At 42.1% G+C, this 12,063-nt stretch overlaps 1 protein-coding gene across 5 annotated transcripts in view; it reads left to right on the top strand.

Annotated features, from left to right (window-relative positions):
• Positions 1–12,063, top strand: part of VMP1 (vacuole membrane protein 1) — a 142,304-nt gene that overhangs the window by 108,851 nt on the left and 21,390 nt on the right. For all 5 annotated transcript variants that reach the window (XM_023204651.2, XM_023204654.2, XM_023204653.3 and 2 more), the window contains one exon: positions 4,812–4,873. In XM_023204651.2, the coding sequence (XP_023060419.1) occupies positions 4,812–4,873 (62 nt within the window). The remainder of the gene's footprint in view (positions 1–4,811; positions 4,874–12,063) is intronic.

Genomic DNA, 12,063 nt, shown 5'->3' with positions numbered 1-12,063 from the left:
AGGAATATATTTCCTCCCATTTAAATTAAGTGTTTTGTTCAATCAGTGAACACAGGTTTTTTAATATTACAGTGCTAGTTACTATGGTTAAGATTTAATACTGGCCAGAGGCGGTGGCTCACGCCTGTAATCCCAGCACTTTGGGAGGCCAAGGCGGGTGGATCACTTGAGGTCAGGAGTTAAAGACCAGCCTGACCAACATGGAGAAACCCCATCTCTACTAAAAATACAAAAATTAGCTGAGCATGGTGGCGCATGCCTGTAGTCCCAGCTACTCAGGAGCCTGAGGCAGGAGAATCACTTAAACCCAGGAGGCAGAGGTTGCGGTGAGCCGAGTTCACGCCATTGCACTCCAGCCTGGGCAACAAAAGTGAAACTCTGTCTCAAAAAAAAAAAAAAAAGATTTAATACCATACAGGATTTTTTTCAAATAATAAAATATGGTCAATAATACATTATTTTCAATGTATCTGAAAATAGGTTTTTCTTTAATCTTCAGAGTTGTTTCTAGAAGACAGCTGTCATTTAGCTTCTTGGAGTCCTTAATACCTAAGTAAAAATAACAGATTATTTTATTTCATAACAAGAACTTCTCTAGTAATCCATGTTTTACGTGTCCTGCTTTATACCTCTTGAATGTAGTGCCTTTCTGTAAATTATGGTAAAACGTGTTATGCCATAAGTACCCTATCTGTAGTGGTAAGATATGCAACTTATCAGACCTTTCATTTCAGAAAGATTTAAAACTAGTATATATTTAAACATACTCAGATTTTTTCAATTTATGATGATTTATTTATTTATTTATTTATTTTTGAGACAGAGTCTCGCTCTGTCACCCAAGCTGGAGTGTGGTGGCACGATTTCAGCTCACTGCAACCTCCACCTTCCAGGTTCAAACAATTCTTTTGTCTCAGCCTCCAGAGTAAGTGGGACTACAGAACACAAGCCACCACACCCAGCTAATTTTGTATTTTTAGTAGAGACAGGGTTCACCATATTGGCCAGGTTGGTTGCAAACTCCTGACCTCGTGATCCGCCCACCTTGGCCTCCCATAGTGCTGGGATTACAGGCATGATCCACTGCGCCTGGCCGATGATTACTTTTTTTATGGAACTTCACACTTTAAAGCATTTATCTATATGATTTAATTCTTACACTCCTAGAAGAGAGGAATTACTGTACCCATTTTGTAATTCTCAGAGGTAGGGAGGTTAATAAGTAATAGTTCCTTAAAAGAGTAAGTAACAGCTGGAATTTGAACCCAAGTCTTTTGACTTCAAGTTCAGTGTTCTTTCCATTCTTTTGCATTGCCTTCTTAACTTTAATGTATTGGTATGATTAAGGAAACTGAATTGTTTAATGCCTGCTATTGATCAGGACCTGTGCAAGGTAATTTGCAGTGGTTATCTCATGGCAGACAATCCTGAGAGGTCGTTATTAACCACATTTCATAGATGAGGGAATTGTGTTAGAGAAGGTAAAATACTTGCCTAAGGCCCTAGAATTCAAACCAAGCTCTGTCAAGATAAAGCTCATTCCCTGTATCTATGTGAAAGCAAAAAAGAAAAAGAAAGATAAAATCCATTTATGTTTCTGAAAGGAAAGAATCTGAGTTCCTTCACTAAACCAAGACCATGGGATGTGTTTGCTGTGTTCCATCGTATCATGGTGACATACTTTGTAAAGGCATATCACTTGATGTACATCCAGATGTAGCTTAGGGTAACAAACATTTCTCATTGTATGGGTAAACAATATTAGTAATATAAACATTTTAACCATCCTGAAATAATAGTGGGAAAGCCACACACACACACCGATTTTTTTCTACCCTAATAGTAAACCTGTCTCCTTGTCTGCTTTTCTTTCTTCCCTTTTTCCCCAGCTTAAAATTAGACAACCTTCTTTAATAAATATTGCTGTTTTTATTGATGTCTTCCTATTAACCTTCCCCTAAAAGATTCAAATCAATCTACCTTTAATGTTAGATCAGATTTCCCCTTCCGCTGCATAGGGTCAAGTCCTGTGTCTGTAGAAGTATCCTTAGATAGGAAAAGGCATGAGAAGAGTATCTTTTTAGAAAAAATTTTTAAACAAGTAGTATCCTTAGAGACATTACCTTTGTCCCAAATAATGAAGAAAGGCAACATACTCATTTATGTTATTTCATGTACCATTTAATTTACTTACTGTACCCTTAAAATACATCAGTGTTCTTTATTATCTCTCTACCTTCACACCCACCAGCACACACACAGTATTATAAACTCCCAGGAGGGCAGATATTTTTGTCTGTTGGTTCACTGATATATTATAATGTCTAGAATAGCATCTGGCAGATAGTAGGCACTAAATATTTAATAACTGAATCTGTCTTAAGATTCTTCTTTCCAGCCAGGCACAGTGGCTCACGCCTATAATCCCAGCACTTTGGGAGGCCGAGGCAGGCAGATCACGAGGTCAGGAGATCGAGACTATCCTGGCTAACACGGTGAAACCCCGTCTCTACTAAAAAAATTAGCTGGGCATGGTGGTGGGCATCTGTAGTCCCAGCTACTCGGGATGCTGAGGCAGGAGAATGGCGTGAACCCAGGAGATGGAGCTTGCAATGAGCCCAGATCAAGCCACTGTGCTCCAGCCTGGGCAACAGAGCGAGACTGCATCTCAAAAAAAAAAAAAAAAAAAAAAAAAATTCTTCTTTCCAATGAAGGACTTCTTTTACAGGTGGTTCCATCTTTGTTCATTCTAGCACAATTAATTCCTCCCTCCCATGTCTTTTTTCCTCCTCCTCTACCCTTTCCTTTGTTTCTTCTATGCATGTGGTTAAGAGGGCTCTTCGGTGGTCTGTGCCTTTTGTTTATTTTGTAGAATTCCCACTCAGATCTCCAGCCTAAAAGGCTAAGTTCTTAAGTGTGTGACACATTTTTTGTCTTACGCAGAACAGTGACTTTGCAAGCTGCTACATACAAAAAGAAAATCTTGTTCTGCTGTTTTGCATTGAAATTGTGCAATTATTTAGGCATTGATTGTTAAGAAATGATGGTAGGGAAAGTTCATGGTGATGAAATCACTGAAAGGCAGGAACTACTAGCTCTGTTGATTAATAAAAGATTTATAGCTCTAAATAACTGGTTTTTGGTATAGACTCCCTGCTTTTCTCCACAAATTATCTGTAACAATTGCCTTGTTAGCTTTATAATATTCACACACCAATTGTATGCCTTTGCCTTATTAGTCTTCTTGCCAGAAATAATGTACATTAGTCTAACCTGTCCAGGTTCCTGAGATTCATAGTGAGTGGATAAAAAGAAGACTGCTGTTGGCTGGGCGCATTGGCTCATGCCTGTAATCCCAGCACTTTGGGAGGCCGAAGTGGGCAGATCACGAGGTCAGGAGATCGAGACCATCCTGGCTAACACGGGGAAACCCCATCTCTACTAAAAATACAAAAAATTAATAACTTGCTGTAATTAGTTAAAAAATAACTAGCTGTTATTAGCCAGGCATGGTGGCAGGCGCCTGTAGTCCCAGCACTTTGGGAGGCCGAGGCAGGTGGATCACCAGGTCAGGAGTTCGAGACCATCCTGGCCAGCATGGTGAAACCCCAACTCTACTAAAAACACAAAAATTTTCCAGGCATGTTGTTGTGCACCTGTAATCCCAGCTACTTCGGAGGCTGAGGTAGGAGAATCACTTGACCCTGGGAGGCGGAGGTTGTAGTAAGCCAAGATGGCACCACTGCACTCCAGCCTGGGCAACAGAGGGAGACTCTGTCTCAAAAAAAAGAAATAAAAAAAAAAGGGCCAAGTGCAATGACTCATGCCTGTAATCCCAGCACTTTGGGAGGCTGAGGCAGATGGATCACCTGAGGTCGGGAGTTTGAGACCAGCCTGACCAACATAGAGAAACAAAAAAAAATTAACTGGGCTTGGTGGCACATCCCTGTAATCCCAGCTACTTGGGAGGCTGAGGCAGGAGAATCACTTGAACCCGGGAGGTAGAGGTTGCAGTGAGCTGAGATCACGCCATTACACTCCAGCCTGGGTAACAAGAGCGAAACTGTCTCAAAAATGAATACAAACTTGATAACATTTGAATTAAATGATAACATTTGAATTAAATGTTATCTTTTATTAATATTTTATTTATTTATTTATTATTTTTTGAGATGGAGTCTCCTCACTCTGTTGTCAGGCTGGAGTGCAGTGGTGCGATCCTGGCTCACTGCCACCTCCACCTCCTGGGTTCAAGCAATTCTTCTGCCTCAGCCTCCCAAGTAGCTGGGACTACAGGCACATGTCACCATGCCCAGCTAATTTTTGTATTTTTAGTAGAGACAGGGTTTCACCATGTTGGCCAGGATGGAAATGTTATATTTTATTTTTAAAGAAATTTAGGCTGGGCGTGGTGGCTCAAGCCTGTAATCCCAGCACTTTGGGAGGCCGAGATGGGCGGATCACGAGGTCAGGAGATCGAGACCATCCTGGCTAACACGGTGAAACCCCGTCTCTACTAAAAAGTACAAAAATCTAGCCGGGCAAGGTGGCGGACACCTGTAGTCCCAGCTACTCGGGAGGCTGAGGCAGGAGAATGGCGTAAACCCAGGAGGCGGAGCTTGCAGTGAGCTGAGATCCGGCCACTGAGCTCCAGCCTGGGCGACAGAGCGAGACTCTGTCTCAAAAAAAAGAAATTTAAAAATTGCAGTTAGGGGCACAATCTTACCTCTTTAGACTATTACCAGAATTGTGAATTTATGTTGGTTTTTTGATGACTAAATAATTTATTTTAACTGGTGTTTTCTTTACAGAAAATTTTTGTTATAATAACATTCAGCAAGCACATAGTGGAGCAAATGGTGGCTTTCATTGGGTAAGTAATTCTTTAAGGACTAATATTAATATAATTACTGTTTAAATGGCAGTAAATGTGTACAAGACTGAATTGAAATAGAATTTTTGACATAGTTCTCTATTTTTTGAGAAGCAAAAATAACTTGCTGTTATTAGTAAATGAAGATTTTCTTGTTCTATAGTAGGGAAGGATAAAGCTCACATTATCCCTGTTTAATTGTAAATCAAACATCTATCAAGTCATATAATTCTGGGTTTAAAAGAAGCTTTGGGGTTTGAATCTGTAGCCCCACCAAAGAAATAAGAAACTCTCTTTATGTAAAAGATATGTGTATATCCTTACAGTTTAATGGTGCTTTAGTACAATGCTGTGATTTTTGGCCAAACTAGATGCCAGATACACAGCCACATTTAATGTAAATATAAATCTTACATAAAATTTTAGTATTTTATGTAAAACTTAGCTGGCTGTGGTGGCAGGCACCTGTAGTCCCAGCTACTCAGGAGGCTGAGGCAGGGGAATCGCTTGAACCTGGGAGGCAGAGGTTGTGGTGAGCCAAGATCATGCCATTGCACTCCAGCCTGGGTGACAGAACAAGACACCATCTCAAAAAAAAAAAAAAAATAGCATTGCATTAAATAAGTCATGTTAGATAGCATAATATTAACAAAATATGTCAGGTCTCTATTACTTCACTAGAGAAAAATTAGGTTATTTTATTTTAATTTTTTTTTTTTTTTTTTTTGAGATGGAGTCTCACTCTGTCGCCCGGGCTGGAGTGCAGTGGTGAGATCTCAGCTTACTGCAAGCTCCGCCTCCCGGGTTCACGCCATTCTCCTGCCTCAGCCTCCTGCGTAGCTGGAACTACAGGCACTCGCCACCTCGCCTGGCTAGTGTTTTGTATTTTTCAGTAGAGACGGGGTTTCACTGTGTTACCCAGGATGGTCTCGATCTCCTGACCTCGTGATCCGCCCGTCTTGGCCTCCCAAAGTGCTGAGATTACAGGCTTGAGCCACCGTGCCCGGCCAAAATTAGGTTATTTTAAAAGGTTAAACTGGCCAGGCACAGTGACTGACGTCTGTAATCCCAGCACTTCAGGAGGCCAAGGCAAGTGGATCACAAGGTCAGGAGTTCGAGACCAGCCTGGCCAATATGGTGAAACCCCATCTCTACTAAAAATACAAATATTAGCCTGGGGTGGTGGTGGGTGCCTATAGTCCCAGCTACTCGAAGGCTGAGGTAGGAGAATCGCTTGAACCCGTGAGGCAGAGGTTGCAGTGAGCTGAGATCCTACCACTGCAGTCTAGCCTGGACGACACAGTGAGCTCCATCTCAAAAAATAAAAAATAAAAATAAATAATAAAAGGCTAAACTATCCAAAGCTTTTATTTTTGTGTTTAGTTTTAAGAAGTGATGAAGACCAGTTCTAACATAAGATTTAAATGATATTCTCACAAAATTACAGAGTTCAGTTTAATAAAACAGTAAAGACACATTTTGTTGGATTAATCAGATTAACTTTCAGCTGGAATATGAACACTACTGCCTATTAAATTGCAATAAGGCCAGGCACGGGGACTCATGCCTGTAATCCCAGCACTTTAGGAGGCTGAGGCGGGGGGGGATCACCTGAGATTGGGAGTTCGAGACCAGCCTGACCAACATGGAGAAACCCTCTCTCTACTAAAAATAAAATAAGCCAGGCGTGGTGGCACATGCCTGTAATCCCAGCTACTAGAGAGGCTGAGGCAGGAGAATTGCTTGAACCTGGGAGGCGGAGGTTATGGTGAGCCGAGATCGCGCCATTGCACTCCAGCCTGGGCAACAAGAGCGAAACTGCATCTCAAAAAAAAAAAATGAAAAAAATGAAATAAAAAATACATTGCAATAAGACCAAAAGTTGTTAGGTTTTTAATTCGTTATTATAGGGGAGAGGTTTTCTTTTCATTCAGTAGTACAGCTGCCCCATGGTGGAAAAGTGTCAAGTTTAAATGCCCTCTGTTTAGTTTTAATGTAAATCTTTATCTTAAAAGCCACTTACAGAGCAAACATTTATGGAAATTTTAGCTATTTTTTTAAAAATGCCACTTGGTGTTGAGTTCGTGACTATTGGTTTTTTTCGTCATATATATATTCATTATTTTCTTTGTTTTGTAATAAAATAGTTTTTAATATTTGCTAGTTCAGCTTTAATAAGGAAAAAATATATTCTTGAGATTGTACTTAGTGGAGCCAGTCATTAGTTTCATTAATTCATGAGCTTATCAGTGTGAATTATAACTTGTACACTAAAATTTACATTTAAAATTAAATTTACTCTAGTTTTTTGCTGCCTGAATCCTTACAAATAAAGTATTTTATATGTCACCATATATCACATAAAGACAAAAAATATTCTTGTCCCTTATTTTTTATTTATGTATTTATTTATTTTTGTAGAGACGGGGTCTCACTTTGCTGCCCAGGCTAGTGTCAAACTCCTGGTTTCAAGTAGTCCTCCCACCTCAGCCTCCCAAAGTGTTGGGATTACAGGCATGAGCCACCATGCCTGGCCTTCCCTTATGTTTTTGTTTTTTTGTTGTTGTTTTTGAGACAGAGTCTCGCTCCAGGCTGGAGTGCAGTGGTGCAATCTCAGCTCACTACAACCTCTGCCTCCCAGGTTCAAGCAATTCTTCTGCCTCAGCCTCCTGAGTAGCTGGGATTACAAGCGTATGCCACCACGCCTGGCTAATTCTTGTATTTTTAGTGGAGATAGGGTTTCACCACGTTGGTCAGGCTGGTCTCAAACTCCTGACCTGGTGATCCGCCCATCTCGGCCTCCCAAAGTGCTGGGATTACAGGCGTAAGCCCCTGCTCCCAGCCCCTTATTTTTTAAATGTAAGGAAAACATTTTATTTATTCTTTTTTTTTTTTTTTTTTTTTTTGGGGGCGGAGTCTCGCTTTGTCGCCTGGGCTGGAGTGCAGTGGCCGGATCTCAGCTCACTGCAAGCTCTGCCTCCCGGGTTTATGCCATTCTCCTGCCTCAGCCTCCGGAGTAGCTGGGACTACAGGCGCCCGCCACCTCGCCCGGCTAGTTTTTGTATTTTTAGTAGAGACGGGGTTTCACCGTGTTAGCCAGGATGGTCTCGATCTCCTGACCTCGTGATCCGCCCATCTCGGCCTCCCAAAGTGCTGGGATTACAGGCTTGAGCCTCCGCGCCCGGCCATTTTATTTATTCTTAGAGACTACTGCTCTACCTTGAGACTGCAGAGCGCAGTGCATATAACACCATGCATTATTCTTTTCCTATACTGAACATTTGTAGAAAGAAGTTTTTCAGCTACTCCTGCATCCTCACCACTAGCACCTTCTGTTTCCCCAGCCTTTGGAATTTCTAGGAAGTTAAATTACTTAGCTACTTGTTTCATCTACCGATATATCCAGTTTCACTCTCTTCCAATCTATTCACCATATTGCAGTCACTAACCTTTTCGAAATTTTAATCTGAGCATATCATCACCACTGTCTTCACCCCCTTTCTCCTCCTTTTCTTGAAACCCTTCACTTACTTGTTTTTCCCTTCATTCTTTAGATAAAGCCAAAACTCAGCCGGGCGCCGTGGCTCACGCCTGTAATCCCAGCACTTTGGGAGGTCGAGGTGGGCGGATCACAAGGTCAGGAGATCGAGACCACGGTGAAACCCTGTCTCTACTAAAAATACAAAAAATTAGCCGGGCGCGGTGGCGGGCGCCTGTAGTCCCAGCTACTAAGGAGGCTGAGGCAGGAGAATGGCGTGAACCCGGGAGGCAGAGCTTGCAGTGAGCCGAGATCACGCCACTGCACTCCAGCCTGGGCGACAGAGCCAGACTCCATCTCAAAAAAAAAAAAAAAAAAAAAAGCCAAAACTCCTTACCAGGGTTTATAAGCCCTCCCTGTGTTATCTGTCCCCTCTAGTTTTCTCTGCTCAAACCACTTTGTCCATATTTGAGTCTCCCACCACTGGTCTTTGCTTGTGCTTTTCTCTTTGCCTAGTTCAAGATTTCTCAACCTTGGCACTATTGACTTTTTTAAGACCAGATAACTACTTGTTATGGGGAACTGTCCTGTGCAGTATAAGAGATGTAGCACCATCTTTCTCCTCTGCTCACTGCATGCTGCTAGTACCTTCCAATCATGACGATCACAAATGTCTCCAGACATTGCCAAACGTCACATGGGGAAGAGACCCACCACCCTCATTGAGAATCACTGGCCTAAACAGTGTCCTTTAGATTTTAGCCATTGCATTCTCAGAAACCTTTCCCTGACTTGATCTAATACCATCTTTACCAGGGGCCTTTCTTCAAAGCAACAATATACTACATGCACTTATAGTTATATTGTTACACTTATGTTTGTAGGAGTATGTGATTACTGTCTTTTTACTGTTAACCTGTAAGCTTCTCAAAGGAAAATATTGTGTCTATTTTTGTTTACTGTTATGTCCACTGAACCTGGCATCTTGACTGACATATAGTAGATGCTCTGTAAATCTGCTGAATAAATGAACACATGACCAGTACAAATTAGAAAATCATAGATATAGCCCAGATTCTTCTATTTCCCCAGCCTTTAGAGTTTTTATGAAATTATATTATTTATCTATGGTAAATAGAAATGCCTTTAAGCTTAGGCCAATGTAGTTAAGTCAGAATATCTTATGTCTTTCTTTTTTTTTTTTTTTTTTTTTTTGTGACGGTCTCACTCTGTCGCCCAGCCTGGAGTGCAGTGGCGCGATCTCAGCTCACTTCAAGCTCTGCCTCCCGGGTTCACGCCATTCTCCTGCCTCAGCCTCCCAAGTAGCTGGGACTACAGGCACCCACCACCACACCTGGCTAATTTTTTGTATTTTTAGGAGAGACAGGGTTTCACCATGTTAGCCAGGATGGTCTTAATCTCCTGACCTCGTGATCCACCTGCCTCGGCCCCCCAAAGTGCTGGGATTACAGGCCACCGCACCCAACCTATTTTACATCTTTCAAAGTCAGTAATTTATTTTAAACCCCACTGGCATATCCCCTCAAAAAATTCCAGTGGTCCTTTACTCTTAAAGATAAGATGGTATTGAATATAGTTATGCTAAAATATTCAAGACCTACTGGATTCAGATTTGTATTGAATTAAATGAGTTGTGTCGTATTTGAAAAATTATTTTCAGGAGCAGATGTTGGAATGTCCTGATGTCCTTATCATTTTCCCAGCACTGTCTACAGGGATTACCTCAGCTACTTCTGTTTTCTTTTCTTTTCTTTTTTTTTTTTTTTTTTGAGGCAGAGTTTCACTCTTGTTGCCCAGGCTGGTGCGATCTCAGAACTCGGCTCACCGCAACCTCCACCTCTGGGGTTCAAGCAGTTCTCCTGACTCAGCCTCCCGAGTAGCTGGGATTACAGGCATGTGCCATCACACCCGGCTAATTTTTTATGTTTAATAGGGACAGGGTTTCTCCGTGTTGGTCAGGCTGGTCTCGAACTCCTGACCTCAGGTGATACGCCCACCTAGGCCTCCCAAAGTGCTGGAATTACAGGCGTGAGCCACTGCACCTGGCCCTTTTTTTTTTTTTTTTGAGACGGAGTTTTGGTATGTCACCCTGGCTGGGGTGCAGTGGCACAATCTCGGGTCACTGCCACCTCTGCCTCCTGGGTTCAAGCGATTTTCCTGCCTCAGCCTCCCGAGTAACTGGGATTACAGGCATGCGCCACCAGGCCTGGCTAATTTTTATATTTTTAGTAGAGACGGGGTTCCACCATGTTGGCCAGGCTGATCTCAAGCTCCTGACCTTAGGTGATCCGCCCACCTCGGCCTCCCAAAGTGCTGGGATTACAGGAATGAGCCACCATGCCCAACCATTCTTTTCTAGATAATGTATTAAACAGTATAAATAATTAGACTCAGCAGATGCTAGTAAAGCTTTATTATCAGATCCCAAAGGGTATCCTTTTAGTCTTTGTCATTAATAACATTATCTTTTAATCAGATTCTCCAATTGAGTATGACATGATTTATTTTTTTATGTTTTGAAGTAGGAAATACTTTTTTTTTTTTGTTTGGAGACAGAGTCTTGCCGTGTTGCCCAGGCTGTAGTGCAGTGGTGTGATCTCGGCTTACTGCAACTTCCGCCTCCCACGTTCAAGCAATTCTCCTGCTTCAGCCTCCTGAGTAGCTGGGATTACAGGTGTGCACCACCACACCTGGCTAATTTTTGTATTTTTCATAGAGATGGGGTTTCATCATGTTGGTCAGGCTGGTCTCAAACTCCTGACCTCAAGTGATCCACCCACCTCAGCCTCCCAAAGTGCTGGAATTACAGGTGTGAGCCACCATGCCCAGCCAGAAATGTTTTTAAATACAAGTGTTCAAATGAAAATTAATAGGTAGCCTCACCAAAGCTAAAATAGGGATTAAGTTCAAAAAAGAGAACAAATTTTTAGTAGACCCAAATATATGATTTCATATCATAATTAATAGATTAGTACTTTATTTCAGAAAAGAGGAGGTGAACAGCTGGATTTCCTCACTAGATATACTGTCTCTAACCTGCCATAGAAACATTCTCCTTTAGATCATTTGAGGCCAGGAATTCAGGACCAGCCTGGAAACATACTAAGACCCTGTCTGTCTCTACAAAAAAACACACTAACAAATTAGTTGGGCATGGTGGCACCAGCCTGTAGTCCCTGCTACCCAAGAGGCTGAGGTGGAAAAATTGTTTGAGGCAGGAGGTTGAGGCTGCAGTGAACCATGATCATACTATTGCACTCCATCCTAGGCGACAGAGTGAGACCCTGATTCTTAAAAAAAGAAAGGAAGAAAAAAAATAAACATTCTCCTTTAATTGTTAGTTCTCCCCTTCACACTGCTAAAACCCTGAATGGGGCCAGGCATGGTGGCTTATGCCTGTAATCCCAGCACTTTGGGAGGCCAAGGCGGGTAGATCATTTGAGGTCAGGAGTTTGAGACCAGGCTGGCCAACATGGTAAGACCCCCATCTCTACTAAAAATACAAAAATTTGCCGGGCATGGTGCCACATGCCTGTAATCCCAGCTACTTGGGAGGCTGAGGAGGAGAGTTGCTCAAACCTGGGAGTCAGAGGTTGCAGTGAGCCGAGATCGCACCAATGCACTCCAGCCTAGGTGACAGTGAGACTCTGTCTCAAAAAAAAAAAAAAATCCCTTAATGGTATAGCAAATC

Source organism: Piliocolobus tephrosceles, chromosome 16 (assembly GCF_002776525.5).
Source record: "Piliocolobus tephrosceles isolate RC106 chromosome 16, ASM277652v3, whole genome shotgun sequence".
NCBI classification, from domain to species: Eukaryota; Metazoa; Chordata; class Mammalia; order Primates; family Cercopithecidae; genus Piliocolobus; species Piliocolobus tephrosceles.
This window is presented reverse-complemented; position numbering and strand designations above follow the sequence as displayed.